The 19466-nt window shown below is 48.7% G+C and overlaps 1 protein-coding gene across 1 annotated transcript; it reads left to right on the plus strand.

Annotated features, from left to right (window-relative positions):
• The first annotated feature begins 656 nt into the window (after positions 1-656).
• PAFAH1B2 (platelet activating factor acetylhydrolase 1b catalytic subunit 2) lies at positions 657-17399 on the plus strand. The gene is made up of 6 exons (XM_066607005.1): positions 657-812; positions 3094-3190; positions 7917-8006; positions 9999-10115; positions 11114-11236; positions 16138-17399. Exons 2-6 carry the CDS (start codon positions 3110-3112, stop codon positions 16414-16416), a joined length of 690 nt encoding a protein of 229 aa, XP_066463102.1. The 5' UTR covers positions 657-812; positions 3094-3109; the 3' UTR covers positions 16417-17399.
• Positions 17400-19466: the final 2067 nt, after the last annotated feature.

The following is a 19466-nucleotide window of genomic DNA, read 5'->3' on the forward strand; positions in this document are numbered from 1 at the left end:
CTGCACACGGGCGGGTCGGACCCCGCATGCGGGTTTCCCACAGAGGATTTTGACCCCGTGCCCAGCCGGTGACCTCTGCGTACCAGTCCAATGCTGTGATGTGCCCGCTGGCACTCCGTCGTGCATTTGCTCTGCAATGTAGGCGCCGGTGCTCACTGCAGAAGAGCCGCAGGACAGACGGCTTCCATAGACTTCACGGACAGCCGGCTGTGTGTAGCAGCATGCAGCAAGTTCTTCTCCGCAAGTGGAAAATTGCAATCGATGTCCACTCGTGGGATGGCATTCTGCCATTGCACGCTATGAGCTGGTATTTGCCGCGGAGTCCAGAGGCGGACACCCACCGCAGACTCCACAATGCACCGTGTGCAGGAGGTTTATCTTACATGCTAACTGCGCGTTATATGCAGGTGGCTCCTGTGCATGTAACACGCTGCACCAACACTGCATCCGTGGCCGGGCTCCTGACCCGCAGGCGCGCACCGGCCCAGAGGTTACATAGCGGTGGGCAGCCCACATACGGCCAGTCTGCGGCGCACCGGCATGCTAGTCCTGCGGAGTCCCCACAGCACACGTGCGCAGCTCTCCAGCCGCTTCTCCTCCCGCTGCCGCTCAGGACAACCCAGGAAAACTCCACTAGCCAGCGACTCTGGCATGGCTCCTCCCACACAGGAGCCTGGTCACGTGGGCGTGACGTCATCAGAGGTCCTTTAGCCCTCCAGGATTTCGCCTCTACGGTAGCGCCAGCAGGAGACGTAACCGGGAAGCAACCGGGGACCCTCAGACCGGAAGGGGTGGAGCTACCGGAGAACCGAGTGAGTGACGTCATGAGACGTGGCATTGTCTCTTCTTGCAGATGAGTTATATATAGAGGTATATGATGGCGGGGTGTGAGCGCGGGAGCGGTGGGCGCGTCCATTGTGTGCGGGTGGAGGAGCCGCGGCCCCCCCCCTCCCTCATAATGGCCGAGACGGTGAGGGTGGTGGTCCCGGGATCCCGGGCTGTCAGCCCCCCGAGCTCTGTGTGATGGCAGCTGTGAGGCCTGGAGGGCCGCCGCTCCTGTAATGTGCACAGTGCCCTGCATGCAGCAGCCGTGTGTGGCTGCAGTCCCTGCCACGCTGGGGGCACCCTACAGTGACCACTGCTCTGGGGGGGTTCAGTACAGTACCCGCTGCAAGCAGGGGAGGCACCGTACAGTGCCCGCTGCAACCAAGGGGGGTGCTGTACAGTGCCCGCTGCAACCGGGGGGAGGCGCCGTACAGTGCCCGCTGCAACCGGGGGGGAGGCGCCGTACAGTGCCCGCTGCAACCGGGGGGAGGCGCCGTACAGTGCCCGCTGCAACCGGGGGGAGGCGCCGTACAGTGCCCGCTGCAACCGGGGGGAGGCGCCGTACAGTGCCCGCTGCAACCGGGGGAGGCGCCGTACAGTGCCCGCTGCAACCGGGGGGAGGCGCCGTACAGTGCCCGCTGCAACCGGGGGGAGGCGCCGTACAGTGCCCGCTGCAACCGGGGGGAGGCGCCGTACAGTGCCCGCTGCAACCGGGGGGAGGCGCCGTACAGTGCCCGCTGCAACCGGGGGGAGGCGCCGTACAGTGCCCGCTGCACCCGGGGGGAGGCGCCGTACAGTGCCCGCTGCACCCGGGGGGAGGCGCCGTACAGTGCCCGCTGCACCCGGGGGGGTGGGGTGCATACAGTGACTGTGGCATCGGTGGGTTGGACGCCATACAATGAGCACTGCATCGGGGGGCGCTGTACGGTGTCCAGTGCACAGTCACTTTTGAATTGGTGCAGCACTACTTTGTCCAGGAGTAGTGTGGGCAGTGTGCAGGGATCTGGGTGCCCCCCTTAAGTCAGCGGGGTCTGGCTGGCGCAGTCACTGTTGGTAAGTTCTGTATGGTAGCACGGAGGGAGGTGTGATCGGTGTCACATCGCTGCCCTGTGTCTCCAGCGTACAAGTAGATTTACGGTACAGTGTCGGAACCAGATTTTCCGTGGTGACATTAGCCCCTATTCGCACGCGCCGCCTCTTGTTACAGTTAAGCGTTTCGGGGGCGGGATGCAATAGGCCCCCGAATGAGGCCCTCCATGTCGCTTCCACGCTGATGACATCGGGCGCCACTCTTTTGACAACAGACCGGACGATCAGCGTGGAATTTGCCCAAAAAACCCCTCTAAATTAGCGTTGGCACGTGCCCTTTTTCTGCTGACTGATGTTGCAGTAGTCGTTAGACTGACGTTGGCCAATAAAGCTTGTGGGTGCATAATGAACACGTAGCGCCCGCGGTCGCTGATTTTATGCCCCCTAAATTTGTCAGCTCAAAGGAACTGAAGCCCTGAAGCGGGGATCTGACACTCCTAGATGACCTTTCTGCTGCATGCTTCCCTAGTCCTCTCGTTATGTGCGCTCCCATAAGTAGTTGCTTGCAGCAGGGGAACAGCGAGGAGGTAAAGTATGAGTGTTGCATCCTGAGAGTCAACTCTTCGGCTCCTATCAGTCTATAACATTAGTTTATGTATCCCATAGGAACTGAAAAAGTCCCTTTTATAGGCTTTATACACAGTAGCTCTGGAGCTGTGGGCTCTCTAGAGGACTAAGCTATTGGAGGAACCACCCCGGCTAACGCCTTATATGCTGCGCTCAGCATTGCCTGCCGCATCTAAGCTGTCCAACAGCTCTGATTGGAACTAGCGCTGATTGTGGCCTTTTCTGGCGGGTGTCAGTTGATACAAACCCACCATGTTTGAAGCGGGCCTCGGCTCTTGAATCTACGCAATGAAAAACAATAAACCTGTTATGTCCTGTTATCATTAAACTTCTCGCACACGATGGACTTCTATTTGCGTGCCATTTTTCACTGCTTATGCAATTTGTAGAAAAAGAAATAAGGGTTTTTTTTGTTAATGAAGAAGAAATTTGGGATGATTCACAGATTACACACAGAACTAAAAAAAAAAACGGATCCCTGCGACACACCTGACTGTCACATGGGCGTACACACGCATTTAAGGCGGTCCATTTTTCATGCACTACAATCGGGCGCTCTTGTGTGAATAAGGTGTAAAGCGGATGAATAATGTCGTTCTCTTCTCTTTGCAGTCCAATTCTCTACATAATGAGTCAGGGGGACACAAACTCTGCTGCTGTCCCTCATGCTGCTGAGGACGTACAGGGTGACGACCGCTGGCTGTCTCAGGTATGGCATTCACAAATAAGCACATTGGGCACATTTATCTGGTGTCTTGCATGTTGGTCTTATTACACTTGGCGCATCTTAAGGCCCTTTTACACGGGCCAACAGTCTTTCAATCACCTGCGGGAGTGCTGACGTCACGGCTAAGGTCATCGGCGCTCCTGCAGAGCATTTAGACAGAAAGAATTGCCGCCGGCTCACGGGGTTCTTGTCTGCTTCTCGCTCAGCGCTTAACCTCCTATGGGAAGCATTGAGCGGTGATGGTTTACGCAGGACGAGAAGACCGCGAGCCAGTGAGGTTTTTTAAGCCAACGACAAGTGAGTGATTTGTTTTGTTTTTTTTCACATTCACACTGAACGATTTCACTCACATTTGTTGGTTCGAACAAATTTTGAGCGATAACCATTACGTGTAAATGGGCCTTAAATCTAGAGTCCCTTATTTGTGAGGCACAAGCTACTTATTAGATTTGGTGCATCGTGAGCCGCTCCTTCGCCACCTGCTGAACTCTATGGCAGATAAAACCTCTCTAACTCCACGAGGTGTCATTTTGCTCATGAAGGTGCTGAGGTGCGTTTACACGTAGCTGATTTGCTGTGGATTTTGGTGCAGATCTGCAGCAGATTTCACCCAGTTTTAAATTAATTTAAAGGGTGAAATCTGTTGTAGATCCGTGACAAAATCCACAGCAGATTTGCTGAACGCACCCGCAGGCCACGCTCACACGTGTTCCAAGAAAGCCGTTCCAAATCGCAGCAGTTTCACGGCGATGTCTCCCCTATTGAAATTGCGGTAAGAAGCAGCTTGCGTGAGAATAGCCTGAGGCTGACATCACACAGGCGAGTGCGGTATTTTGGGCTGTGATTCACGAGATGATATCGCGGGGCGACCTCTCTGCATACAGCCGATCGCGGCTATTAACGCTTTAAATGCGGCATTTAAAGCCCCCGAATGATGTTCGGGGGTCCCGTACGTCCCCCCCACCCCGCAGTGAGATCGAGGGAGCTGTGCAGGTGTCATGGCTGCCGGGGGCCTTCTGAAAGGCCCCAGGGCTGCCTTGAGAGACTGCCTATCAAGCCATCCCAAATATGAAAATACATATTTGGTATCGCCGCTTCCATAAAAGTCCGATCGATCAAAGTAGCGCATTATTTTCCCCGCACGGTGAACGTCATCCGAAAAAAAAACAAAGACAGCCAGAAATGCACTTTTTCAGTCACCCTATCTCCCAGAAAAAACGCAATAAAAAGCGATCAAAAAGTCATACGTATTCCGAATTAGAACTAACGGAAAATACAGGACATACTGCACAAAATGAGCCCTCTCTGAACTACGTCGACGGAAAAATAAAAAAGTTATGGCGCGCACAAGATGACAGCAGAAAGTAACTGAAAAAAATTAAATGTCTTTAAAAAAAACAAAAAACAGTAAAGTAAAAACAACGCACTGAAAGATGGTGGAATGTCGTTTTTTGTTTCTTTTTTCATTTTACTCCACTTAGAATTTTTTAACCGTTTTTCAGTACATTATATTGTACATTAAATAGCACCATTGAAAAATGCAACTCGTTCCGCAAAAAACAAGCCCTCAGACAGCGACGTCAATGGATAAACAAAGGAGTTATGATTTTTTTTATAAGGGGAGGAAAAAATGAAAATTAGGGGGGGATGGGAGGGCCGCATCTTTAAGGGGTTAAACACCCAGGGATCTGAAGCTTCCCCGTTGCCCGATCACAGCATGCTCTATTTTGCCGCAGAATCTGCGCAGACATTGTCCATTGAAGTCATTGGAGGTGTCGGACCCACATCATCGCTATGCAACGGCGTGAGAAATGCAAACAAAAAACCCTGTACTGCACATGACTGCCGCGAACCTAGACGGCCATACGTAATCGAGGTTTGTGCTGTACGCAGGGTCACTGGTGGGGCTTACAGCTGGAATCTGCTGCAGGCCTCGATCCGGTTGTGTGAGCCCGGCCTTACACCGGTCACAGGCAGAAAGCTTTTTACCGTGGTGTCCTGAATGCCGCGCTAATTGCAATACAACACCACCATTGATTTCAATGGGGCCTCGCAGACCAGTGCTTGGTTGTGGGGTCTCTTAACACTGCCATTTTCGAGCGCTGTCTGCTCTTTTTTTTGTACGTTTTTAAGTTTAACGCACCTCATCACCCATCACAGAAAAGGGCTTTTTCAATGGTCTGACGGTTGGGCACAAAGGTTTGCCCGTATAAAACAAATCCCTACCAGCTGATGATGGAACGAGTCTCATTCACTGGCTAATTGTGGCTTTTTAGCAAGTTTATAAATGCTTGCTGCACATTTTTCCATATGAACAGGCAGGCGTCCAGCCGGGCAATGCTGACCTTACGGGGACCGAACGATTTGTATTGAAAAGGATGCGTCTCTTGCAGACATCTGCCCGTGTGTAAACAGATGTGAACGAGCGCCAGTTGACCTTCTTTGTCGATTTGCGTTTGGCCAATTTTCGATGGGTTTTATCAATAGAGAGCACCCCGAGGCCTTGGCAAGACGCAGAGTCACTGTGGGCTCTCTGCAAGGGAAAACCTGCAGCTGTAAATCTGCAGTGGCCAAAGCCGCATCGTTTAGGTGTCGATTTGGACGCCTTTTTAATTGTGGATCTGCATACGGGATTTAACCCTTTTATTCCAAGGGTTGAATTCTGCAGCACAAAGAGACATATTGTGGATTCAGAATCCACAGCATTTTTCTAAAATGCAGATTCTTTGCGGATCTTTTCCACAACACATGATGGAGATTCCTCCTGCGGAAATTTGACAGCATTTCTGCTCTTCGTGAAGGCAGCTTTAGAGTGCGTTCACACATAGCTGATTTGCTGCTATTTTTGGTGCAGATCTGCCCCAAAATCCTCAGCAAACCAGCTATGTGTAAACGCACCCTAAGGGTCAGACAAGTGTGTTTTTTGTTGTTTTTTTTGTTTTTTTTTAAGCACTTATGTGCAAAAAATGCGCTCCTCGCATAAGCTGAAAACGCGTGAACGGGCAAAATTTTGCATGAAACATTGCCCATTTACTGGAGCAGCTGCACCACGAAGGTCCTCTCATCACTGAACACTGTTACAGTGTTCAGTAATGATGGGATTCCCCTGCTACAACTGTGGCAGAGAACTGCGATGCTATCCCATTGCTTTCAATAGGGCCCGTACTGCTGCCGCCCCATTGAAAGCAATGGTATGAAGGCAACCCCCACGGATTTTCGGGGGGGGGGGGGGGGGCAAATAAAGGCCATTCCCTGAAAATAAGCCCTAGCTGCTTGAAAAAAATGTAAAAAAAAGATACATCACCTCTCTAGTACGTCTTCTCCCCGACTACCCTGCACTGTTGTAAAGCGTTTTCTTCTGGCCAGGGATTTAAAAATTCCAGGCCCCTGAAAGTGCTGCCTCTGATTGGCTGAGCACTGTGACCAATCAGAGGCAGTGCTCAGGTGTCATTCAATAAATGGCTGAGTACTGCCTCTGATTGGTCACAGCGCTCAGCCAATCAGAGGCTGGAATTTTTAAATCCCCAGCCAAAAGAAAATGCTTTAGAACAGTGTAGGGGAGCCAGGGAGAAGATGAGGTGGAGCTGGACAGCGCTGATGAGGTGATTTATTATTATTATTATTTTTTTTAAGCAACTAGGGCTAATTTTTAGGGGAGGGCTTATATTTCAAGCGCTACCCCGAAAATCCCTGCGAGGGTCGCCTTCATCCCATTACTATCAATGGGGTGGGAGCAGCGCCGGCCTCATTGAAAGCAATGAGATAGCATCGTGATCCTCTGCCATAGCTGTGGTAGGGGATTCTTTCGTCTCTGCACAGTGTTCAGTGATGAGGGGACTACCCTCAGGGATTAACGAAACCCTCGGAGAGTCCCCTTATCCCTGTGAGGACTAAGGGGTTAACAGCGGGACACTGAAAAAGTGCTTCTGGCCAGAATTCCGTGAGATGACCTGAATCTGCAGAGGAATTTTTTCCGTTATTGGTGAATGGGGTTTGGTGAAACCTTGACCTGTACAATGTTATGGAATTGTCGTGTGTAAAAAGCTTGCCACAAGCACGTGTTCGATAACCCGCTCATGTGCCTTAGGCCACTCTCAGTCTTTGCGTCAGCGCTTACAGCCAATTGGAATCGGACAGCACACAAATCCATAGTAGTCAATGGGCAAAATCAGGTTTTTATTTTTCACATGGATCACGTGAAAAAACGCAGCATGCACCATCGTGATCCAATTTACAGATGACTCGCCTATTCAAATCAGTGGGGGGGATGCACAGGTACACCTTCCATGACCTGGGCCCAGTTCCATTTCTGTTTTCTCTTTTTGCGGACCTGAAAAACGAAGATCATACTGAAGTAAGCAAATGAACCAGTAACCATACACCGTCGGCATACGGATCTGCACTTTGATGGAAATTTTTTTGCAGATGCAACATGGATAAGTTTTTATACGGTTGTGAGTTTTGGGCCTCAGATTGTACTTATGTCTAACGGCGCCAACAACAGTCTTCAGGGAGGGAATCAGGCTTCTAGCATATTGCTAATGCAGGAAAGGTGCATGAAAGTCGCTATTAGTACGGCGGCGATCACGCCAGCAGCTTCTGGCCTCTTCATAGACAAGCTTTAACGACAATCTGTAATGTGTCAAATACATTGGCTACATACACATGTTCACTTGCTAATAAGGTGTTCTCTTCCTCGCTCTTCCAGCATAACAGGTTTGTCTTGGACTGTAAGGACAAGGAGCCGGATGTCTTGTTTGTTGGCGACTCCATGGTGCAGCTCTTGCAGCAGTACGAGGTGAGAGTCCATGCTTCCTGTAGGAGTTTGTTCTCTATTGTACTTGGTATATGTTTTTAGAAAATTGTAAAGCAGTCAGCAACCGCACAATTCACAACCGATAAGGCTGCTCTCACACAGGCGTCGCCTAAAAGGCCGCGTTTTAAAGCGTTTTCAAACGTGTTCAGCAGCTTTTTTTTTTATGCACCTCATCATTAAAATGCGTTTACGGATTGCTAAATTGTGCTAAAATAGAGCGGACAGCATTCGAAAATCTCGGCATTAGAAACTCCCAACTCGTCTGAGAAGCCCCATTGAAATCAATGGAGGTGTATTTCTGTGTTTAGTACAGCGTTTGAAACCCTGCGATAAATGCTGTAAAAAAAAACCAAATAAAACAAAAAAACGGCTTGTGTAAGAGGGGCCTAAGGTATGTTTAGGTGCAGATGCATAGTGTACATGGGACACTAACCCCTTGCCTATGCAGACAGTTTTCATTTTTTCCTCCGGGCTTTCGAAAAAAATCGCAATTAATTTTCTGCCGCCGTAGCCACATGAGGGCTTGTTTTTTATGGGCTACGTTGAATCATGATCATGTGTCTGATTTCCATACAGGGAAGCTCCAATCATGAAAGGGTCAGGGTCTGCAATCAAGTGGCCATTCGGTGTATTTATAAGGCCTCTAACATATGTGCCCGTGTATTTAAAGGCGATGTACACTTTTTTTTTTTTTTTTTTCCTTTTAATCAATGTGTTTTTGGAAATGAAGACTTTTTGTACTTGGTCTTCATTAAAAATTTCTGCAGACTGGTGGACTGAAATCTTAAACTTTGTCAGTCATAGTAAACTGATTGGTTGTTTTTTTCCAATCTCCTCCCATAACCTTCACCCCCGTTCCAGTGAGCTATTACAGAGGGCTGTACGACAGTGTGAGGGGATACTGGAGATGAGTGCAGAGAAAGCTACTAGTACAGAGGGCTCTAGTTCACCCCATGTGAATTATCTGCTCTTTTCAGCAGTTAGGGCTCATGCCCACGACCAGATTTGTACTGCGGTTTCCACGGCGGAATTCTGCAGCTATTAGGTTCTATTGAGAATAATGGCTTTTCTGCCAGCCAATGCCAACAACGCAGTTTTTTTTTACCGCTCGTGGAAATCCGCGGTAAAATTACGCTGCATGTTCTTTTTTCCGTTGATTTATGCTGCAGGAGCTCTACATTAATATAGTATAATGGAGACCGTGGGAAAACATGCGTTTTTATGCAATCAATAGCGGGCGCGTGTTGTTTACCACTGCTGTACTCCCTCGGCGTAAATCTGCCAGCGTATCCCGCGACGGTCGTGGGCATAAACCCTTAGTCAGTGAGGATGAGATAGACTGAGAGATAATTGTGTAGCATTGAGTGGGTGTGGTTATGCTGCACAGCCTCTGAAAGAGAAGAGGGGAGCTGAGTAGAGATGAGCGAGCCTACTCGGCCACGCCCCTTTTTTGCCCAAGCACCGTGATTTTCGAGTACTTCCGTACTCGGGCGAAAAGATTGGGGGGCGCCGTAGGTGAGTGGGGGGTTGCAGCGGGGAGTGGGGGGGAGAGAGAGGGCTCCCCCCTGTTCCCCACTGCTACCCCCCGCGCCGCCACGCCTCTCCCCGCCCCCCGGCGCTCCCCGAATCTTTTCACCCGAGTACTGAAGTACTCGAAAATCGCGGCGCTCGATCGAGTAATTACTCGAAACGAGTAGATTCGCTCACCTCTGGAGCTGAGCTTGTGCATGTTCATGAGAGATACCAGCTGATCAGTACTGGAAACATTCCCTGCCAGAAACATGTATATTCGGGTACCTACAAACCAAGTATGATGCTTTCTAAATCCATGAGAAGGAAACCCCAATGTGAAAAACTGTTTTATTTTCTGCAAGGACTTAGTAAGATGTGTGTATTGATTTTACATGCAAAAGGTTTTCACAGGCTTTAATATATAAAATGTATTGGATGTAAAACACTTGTCTCTCTTAACAGATCTGGAGGGAACTATTCTCTCCACTTCATGCACTGAATTTTGGTATTGGGGGAGACACAACACGCCACGTCCTTTGGAGGCTTCAGAATGGAGAACTAGAGAATATAAAACCTAAGGTAAGAAGATGGGGGAAAAAAAATTCTACTTTGAAGGATCACTTGTCACAAAATGTCAGGAGGTGAGCAGTACTTTTTATGCCAACATTTTATTTTTCTAAAAGGCTATAGAAGCTGCAAAAAATCTCTAAACTGTTCTGACGACTAATATAACCTCCAATGCACAAGGCATGGCTCTGCCACTGGCAAATCTCCATTATTCAATGGAGATAATCCACAACCTTGAACAAAGCGTTGATGAAAAGATATTATTCTGCAAGGCTTTTTCTCCTAGAACATGTAAGGCTGGGTTCACACAGGGCGGTTTTGCCGCTGCAGATCCGCCCGCGGCAAATCCGCCCCCGGCCGCTAATCTCGGGATTAGCCAGCCATGTGGACGAGATTTCTCAAACATCTCATCCACACGGGACGGCTAATCCGCTGCGGTAAATCCGGCTGAAACCGCGGACGCCGCAGCCGCGGTTTCAAAAGAAGCAGCATGTCTATTTACCTTTTCTTTTTTGTTTATTTTTGTCGCGGCCGCGCTTTCCTCTATGGGAGCGCCGGCCGCAACGGAAAAGCAAGCGGCCGGGCCGCTTCAAAGCCGCCGCGGCGGTTCTCCCGGCGGAAGTCTCGCGGTTTTTGCTGCGGCCAAACCGCGAGATTTCCGACGGGAATCCGCCCTGTGTGAACCCAGCCTAAATGTGGCACACTGAATATGGCATCTGCGCAGTGTCTTTGGTGCATCACATGGTTTATCACAGGTCTTCTATTGGCTCTCATAAACCGGGCTCCATAAAAAGCAGATCCAGTGTCAAAAAAGTATGACCGATATTTTATTTTTTTTGGTCTACAGCTTGTTAATGGGGTTTTGTAAAACTTTTTCCTTGCAATGTACTAGAATCCTATTGCAGATTTTGGGTAATTTTGCACTCAAAATACACAGGGAGCTGCTTAAGTAGGTCATTTGGTACAATCCTATTTATTTATTTTCTCTTTTTATGTAACTTACTCCTCAGGTTATTGTCTTGTGGATTGGTACCAATAATCATGAAAACACAGCTGAAGAAGTTGCTGGTGGAATAGAAGCCATCATAAAACTGATCAACACACTGCAACCACAGGCGAAAACAATTGTCATGGTATGTAGAGGTCACCTGCGTGTTCTGCCTCGTTAATGGGCATCCCTCATGATAACACAGCGGGGCTCATCTTGATTCCTTTCCTGGTTGCACCAAATATACATATACAGTATAGTGACTGGCTGTTGAAGAGTCTGCAAAAGCCGTGCGGGATGAAGCGTAAGTTTATATCATTGCCAGCTGTTTCCTGTACGTAACACGCGGTGAATGGAGTCTACATGCACACTTGCGTGTAGACACTGCATATCGATAAGCAAGAGAAATAAATCGCAGCTTGCTCTATTTCCCTGTGTACCCACGCAGCGTCAGCCCTATACACTTGTATGGGCTGCGTGTGATATGCTGTCCATACGCAATACATGTCCACACTGCGCATGTCTCTGCCGGCAGAGCGTATGGGCTGTAATCTGTAAAACGCTGCGGGAGACCCTCAACGTTGTACGCATACAGCCATGGGAGCGAACCCTGAGGGTTGGTTTTACATTAGCAGAATTGGGGAGGATTTTCCACAAAATTCAGGTCAATTTGTGCAGTTTAAAAACTGTGTTAGGCCTCATGTCCACTAGGGAAATGGATTTAGCAAATCCGTGTGGGTGTCCTGCACGCGTGATCCGCGCTCATAGTGAATCGTTGGACACCCGCAGGTAAGTAAATACCTGCGGACGTCATTTCATTCTGCCGTGCGGATCGCTCGTGCGGGAAAACACCCGCAGCATCCTCCATTTCGTGCGGGTCTCCCGCAGCTTCTATTGAAGCCCATGGGGGCCGTCCGCTCCTGCGGCACACCTGCAGCTGTATACAAAATCAAATAGATCTTCATGCGAATGATGGGAAGCCAAATCTATAGCTTGGCCAGCATCTATGTTCATCGTCTAGGCTTAAATGGTTTCTCTGTTTATGGCGTGCCTTTATAATAATAATAATAATCTTTATTTGTATAGCGCCAACTTATTCCGCAGCGCTTTCAGGCATGGATAAATGCAAAACAATACAATTGCAACAATTACAATGTGAGATACATTGAGTTAGACACAAATGGGTTGAGGGTGGTACAGGAGGTGCAGGTTGGGGAACACAGGCAAAAGGAAATTTCATGTACAGATCATTTATTAGAAGGCAAACAGGGTGGGGCACCATAGGGAGGGGCGAGGGACTAGGTCAGGAGATTTGGTATGCTTCCCTGAAGAGGTGCGTTTTTAAGGCACGTCTGAAATTTCGTGCATCGTGCATCAGGCGTCTGAATAACGACTGGATAGAAAAATGAGTCTAGCTGCTGCATTTAGTATGGATTGGAGTGGAGCGAGTCTAGTGCGGGGGAGGCCAATGAGTAGCGAGTTGCAGTAGTCAAGCAGGGAGTGGATGAGGGCAACCACGAGCGTCTTTAGCGTGTCCGTGGTTAGGAACGGACGTATTTTAGCAATATTTCTGAGGTGCATGTGGCATGTTTGGGCCAGAGATTGGATATGGGGGGCAAAGGAGAGGTCAGAGTCCAGTGTGACCCCAAGGCATCGGGCATGCCTTCTGGGGGTTATGATGGTGCCAGACACTGGAATGGAGATGTTGAGGGGAGGTCGGTTAGAAGGTGGAAAGACAAGGAGGTCAGTTTTAGAGAGGTTTAGTTTGAGAAAAAGGGAGGACATAGTGTTAGAGACAGTGGACAGACAGTCGGTGATATTTTGGAGGAATGGTCCAGAGATCTCACAAGAGGAGGTGTATAGTTGGGTGTCATCAGCGTAGAGATGGTATTGGAGGCCAAATTTGTGGATGGTTTGTCCAATTGGGGCAGTATAGATAGAGAAGAGAAGGGGACCAAGGACCGAGCCCTGGGGTACCCCGACAGCGAGAGGAAGTGGAGCAGAGATAGAACCAGCAAAGGAAACACTGAAAGAGCGGTCAGAGAGGTAGGAAGAGAACCAGGAGAGAGCAGTGTCCTTTAGACCAATAGAGTGGAGCATAGTGAGAAGGAGATTATGGTCGACAGTGTCAAATGCAGCAGACAGGTCAAGGAGGATTAGTAGGGAGTAATCACCTCTCGACTTTGCAGTCATCAGGTCATTTGTTACTTTTGTGAGGGCAGTTTCGGTCGAGTGTAGAGAGCGGAAACCAGACTGGAGGGGGTCGAGGAGCGAGTTGTCAGAGAGAAAGCGAGTAAGGCGGGAGTAGACCAGGCGTTCCAGTAATTGGGAGATAAAGGGCAGGTTTGAGACGGGTCGGTAGTTGGCAGCATCAGTTGGGTCCAGGGTTGGTTTTTTAAGCAGAGGGGATATAATGGAGTGTTTGAATGAGGAGGGAAAAGTGCCAGAGGTTAGGGAGAGGTTGCAGATTGTGGTGAGGTGAGTAATGAGAGCTGGGGAAAGGGACTGGAGGAGGTGAGAGGGGAGAGGGTCGCTAGCGCAGGTGGTGGGGCGGGCAGCGGAAAGGAGCCTGGAGACTTCTTCCTCTGTTGTTGGTTCTAGCGTAGATAGCGAGAAGGTGCTGGGTGCAGTGCTGATGAAACTGGGCTAACCATGCAGCTTTCAGAGATTTCTTTTCGAATGTTGTCGATTTTTATTTATTTATTTTTATTTTTTTTGAAGTAGGCAGCTAGTTCTCCAGCAATCAGGTCTGTCACAGGGGCCTGTTCTTTGGGGCTGAGGAGGGAGTGAAAGGTCTCAGAGTTGTTTGGGGTTGTGCGATAGTGAGGAGACAAGGGAGGTGAAATAAACTTGTTTGGCATGGTGAAGGGCTAGGTTATAAGTTTTAAGCATGAATTTGAAGTGGAGGAAGTCTGCTGGCAGCTTTGACTTTCTACACAGCCGCTCGGCGCACTTAGAGCACCGCCGGATAAAGCGCGTTTGGGACGTGAGCCAGGGTTGCCGTGTCCTGCGTTTGACGGCTCGCGTCACGGGCGGTGCCGCTTCATCCAGGGCACGGCTGAGGGTGGTGTGGTAGTATTCGACTGCCAGGTTAGCGCAGGGGAGGCGAGAGATAAGCGATAGGGAGGACTGAATAGTTTCTGCAAACTGTTTAGTGTGGACAGACTGGAGGTTCCTAGAGGTGCGATAGATAGGAGGGTCAGGAGAGATGCTACGGTGCCAGATGGAGAAAGAGAGAAGGTTGTGATCTGAGAGTGGAAGTGGGGAGTTAGTAAAGTGAGAAGCAGAGCAGAGACGGAGGAGTAGATCTGCTCAGATCTTCCTTCCGGAACCCCACTGATGAGCTGTTCATTGGGCTGGTGTGCTCATGCACTAAACTGATTTTTGCAGAAAGCGGACCGCTCTCTTCACACTGCAGTGGCTGGGTCTTGTAATACCAAGCCTGCAGTGGGAATGGAGTTGTCTGCTTCTTACAGAAATTGGCTCAATGCACAAGTGAACCTGCCAGAGAACAGCTGATAGGCAGTGGGTCCCAGACGGCAGACCCCACAGATCTACTATTCATGGCCTATCCCAGGGATGGGCCATCAGTTGTTTACAACTGGACAACAGATATATCATGCACATACATATACCAATCAGCCATAAAATTAAAACCCAATGGCACTTATCAGAGGTGACATATATTAGAAAATGAGTGACCAGTCGGTTCTTGACGTTGATGGGTTGGAAGCAGAAAATATGGACAAGTGTAAGAATCAGAGCAACTCTGACGAGGGTTAAATTGTAATACTCTGAGCAAGTCGTCTGAACAACCCCACAGCGGCAGATCTAGTGGGGTGTTCCTAGTATGTAGTGGTTAATGACTAGCAAAAGTTATCCAAGGCACAACCAGTGACAGCTCATGGGTGCTCAGGGCTCATAGAAGTGTGGGGGTGGGGGCAGAGGAGCCCTTCTGGTCTGATCCCACAAAAGAGGTAGTGTAGTACAAACTGCGGAAAACGTTTTTGCTGCCTATGATAGACAAGTGTCAGAACGCATCGGACACCGCAGCTCGCTGTGTATGAGGCAACATGGCTGCAGACAGATCACAGTGCCATGCTTGCCCCTGTCCACTGCGAAAAGTGCCTACCATGGGCACGTGATCCTCAGAACCAGACCGTGAAGCAACAGAAGAAAGTGGCCTGATCTGATAAATCACTCTGTCCTTTATATCATGTGGACGGCCGGGTGCGTGCCCACCACTTGTCCAGGGAAGAGCTAGCACTGGGATCCACTGTGGGAGGAAGACAAGTTGGCAGAGAGTTTGATGCTTCTATGCAATCTTCTGCTAAGACGTCTTGAGTCCTGGGTGCGAAAAAAACGCAGTTACTTTATGCAGTTTTAGTCATGTACCAGTGCAATATTTTGGCAGAATGAACTGTCTTTATTAGCTAAAGCTGAATCGTTGTACTAGTATATGAATATTATTGCACCCAGAAACGCCCGTTATGCTATGTTATATACTTAACACTTGTGGGGCCGATCTCTCTTACAATGTTAGGGCTCATGTCCGCGACTGTTTTCACCACGTATAGACTTTCATTGATCCATGCATACCGGCATGTGGGCACAGCATATCGATACGCAAGAGAAATAAATCGCCGCATGCTCTGCTTCCCTTCTATGGGCTGCGTATGATACGCTGTCCATACACAATACATTACGTACCAGCGGCGTTTCCATACGCATGCCTGCTCTGAACAGAGCGGGGAATTTTTTAAAAATACATTAAAAAAAATCACACTGCGCATGTCTGTGTTGTGTGATTCGTGGGCATGTGCAGTGCCATACTCGGCCCATACGCTGTCTCTGCCAGCAGGGCTGTAATGTGTAAAGTGCTGCGGGGGACTCGCAGTGTTTTGCGCATACGGCCGTGGGCATGAGCCCTTAGGCAGGTGGCTTTAACGTTCTGGCTGATTGATGTATAGTGGTGATCTCCGACTTGTGGCATCGTTTAAAAAGCAATATTTCCAGGATTTTGATGTGTAACTCTTCTTTTAATAGGGATTACTACCCCGTGGAGAGAAGCCCAATCCACCTCGCGAGAAGAACGCCCAGGTGAACCAGCTGCTGCGCTCATGCCTTCCACGTCTTCCGCGCGTTCAGCTCCTGGATGTAGATTTCGGATTTGTCCACTCCGACGGCACTGTATCTCGAAATGACATGTTTGATTTCCTCCATCTCACAGCTGCTGGTTACGCCAAGGTCTGTAGGCCACTTCATGAACTGATTATGCAACTTCTGGAGGAGACCCCAGAGGAGAAACAAGTCACCCTGGCCTGATCCGCACATTCCCCGTCACTGTGTCGTCAGTGTTACATCATTGGCTGTCCCCCCCCTTCGCTCACTACTATTGCCTCGGCTGTATATCTACCTGCTCAGTGTATATACACAGAACTCATATACATCTGTCAAACCCCTTGCTTTCCCTGCAACTTCCCAGGTATCGTCTCCTGTATTATCGGACACTTGATGTCCCCCGTAGAGTCTGAGATGCAGAATGTAATACAGATCCTACAAGTGGGAGCAGCAAGAAGGATACGATCTCGGCGTAGACTTGTACCGCGACACTGACGCCATCGGTGGGATGGAATGATGTGGTGTGTAGTGTATATGTAGAAAACCATGTTCAGGGCACCACTCCAGATGTAATGACTAGCTGCTGGCCGTTGTGTTTTTTTTTTTTTTGTTTTATTTTTGTTTGTTTTTTTTCCTTTTTGCTTAGCGCTAAATCCGACTGGCGTCTGCAAGAGTTGGCATCGGTAATTGGTGAGGCTAAGTGGTGCGCAGCGGGTACCCCTGGCAATATGAAGGTTAACAAGTCCAAAATCTGGAGCAAGTTTCTAAAGCCTAGCATTAATAATGTCTCAGATGTGAAGTGATTGCAAGTTAACTTCTTCCTTGCCAGAGCCACCTCCACCCTATTGCAGTTACTCCTAGTTAATTATATGAATTGATCGATTTTGTTGACTTGTCACCTCACTGTGCAGTATATGCACAGGCTCCGAAATGTGTGAATATATATATTATATGTAATGCTTGTATGAATTGTATGCTCGGTTTTTAGTTACGGTCTGGGAAAAAAAAAAAAAAGGGACCAAAGCTGGAAAATGACCCTCCTTTTATTACTGTTATCAGCAGGGCATTATGGGTAACAGCATGCGGCTTAGAAAAGAAGCATAGAGCAATATGTAATATAACCGTAACTTAATAAAGTACATGACTGGTGCAGAATTAGGGCCAATAAAAGCTGCAGATCGCAGGGATCCTTTATAGTGTTGTCTTTTCAGCTTTAAATCTCATTTGTAGACCTCACATCTGTAGAGCTTGCGCTTCTATGTACCACATGATGAATTGATTGTCCCTTCTTGTTGTTGTGTGCGTATGGAGCGGAATTATAAAAAAAATAGCAACGGAAATCATGGTCTGTGACTTTATATCGTGAGGGAAGGTTCATCCTGCAAGTGCAGTGCATGGGACATTCTGGAGAGGCGCTATTGTTCTGTGCCGGGATCACCGCAGTACATGCATCCTTCTCATAAAGGTGGGAAAGACTGAACTAGTTTAATGCATGATTTTTACTATTTCATGATATTGGAAGCTGGAAAAGGTGTCAACGGACATAATTATAGTGCAAGAGCCAAGACTACCGCCATACTGGACACAATGGCAGGGTGGCATTCCTTGTTCACGTCCTGCTGGCTCATAAAAACAGCCAAAAGTGCAAAAAAAAGGTAGAATTGAACATACTTTGTAGATTTGCAAAAGTTCATGCATGCTTTTATTACAGCAAGCAACGGATCTCAGATATGGAATATTCTGCAGCGTACTAGGAGTGAAAGTGACTTCAGACAAACTGGTTCAAGAACCCTCATTGCTTTTATATGCCCACTCACTATATGTTTCACAGAGGCAGAGAGGCTTAGGAAAGCGCTAAATTAGAATTCACAGAAAACCCCCTACAGAAGAATAACCTAAAACAACCGCTTTATTGATAAATAATTAAAACCATGGGGTGTAAAGGGACAAACACATATACACCTAGATTCTACGGTCAAAAGGAAACCATAGTTAAAGGCCTCATGTCCATAGGGAAATTTGGGCCCGCACCGCTTCTTCATGCAGAATTCTGCAGCGGGCTCCTCCTTTCCCACACGCATGAGGCCAAAAAATGGATTTATACTTGCCTGTCTAAATGCTGCGGTTCCCCTCCGTCGCTGCTGGATCTCCTTTTTTATGCCTGGCAGATGTGCGCCACATGCCAGCAGAGTGCCGCGCCCGCATGCGCCGTGCACACCACTTTTTTTTTTTTTTTTAACTCCTGCTTTCCCACAGTCTCGCGGCACGGACTCAGTGACAGGCTTCAATGGGAGCCGTCTGTGTGGGAAACCCGCACAAAATGGAGCATGCTGCGGGTGATCTCCCACATGTGCAATCCGCCCGCCAGAGAAAAATGACATTCACAGGTATTCAATTACCTGTGGGTGTCCAATGCATCCCGTGTGGATTTCCTAATTCCATTTTGCCCATGGACATTGGGCCTTAAGGTGAACAAACCCCCAAGATGTGAAAAGGGGATAACAAGGCCCTGATGGATGATAAGGCCTAATAAAGAGGGGAGGGGGCGGTTGTAAGCTAGATAGACACCCCACATAAATACCACCAGGCTAGCTCGTACCTCATTGTGGTGTCTGACCCCGGTCATCAGAATGGAGGTTGAGGACTGTGGCCAAAGATGTAGAAAACGCTTGATGATAAACGCTAAAGAGGCTGTTGATGTGTTGCGCAGCCATGTAGCACCCTTAGCTGTGTCCAGCAAACGTCCCTCAGTGGGATAGTGAGGACGGGTAAACCAGACCCCCAGAGGGGTACAGACTGCGCAGTATACTACACAACTATTGGATTGATGTTCCAACAGTATGTAGATTTAGTGGATGCTCAAAAAGACTGGGGTCAGACACCACAACGAGGTCCTAGCTAGCCTGGTGGTATTTATGTGGAGGGGGTCTATCCAGCTTACAATCCCCTTTTATTAGGCTCTACCATCCATCAGGGCCTTGTTATCCCCTTTTTCCATCTTTGGGGTTTCTTCACTTTTGTACTATGGTTTCTTTTTTTTACCATAGAATCTAGGTGTTTATGTGTTGTCCCTTCAGGCCTCCTTCATTGTGGTGGTCCGTGCGATAACGCTGCGTTTTCTTGTGGCACAACCTGTGAGGATTTTCGAAGAGGTGCTTGAAATATAAGCCCTACCCCAAAAATAAGCCCTAGCTGCAGAGAAAAAGTAGAATACACCACATAGAAAGCGCTGTCAGCTCCGCTGCATCTTTTCC

Source organism: Eleutherodactylus coqui, chromosome 6 (genome assembly GCF_035609145.1).
Source record: "Eleutherodactylus coqui strain aEleCoq1 chromosome 6, aEleCoq1.hap1, whole genome shotgun sequence".
Classification (NCBI taxonomy): Eukaryota; Metazoa; Chordata; class Amphibia; order Anura; family Eleutherodactylidae; genus Eleutherodactylus; species Eleutherodactylus coqui.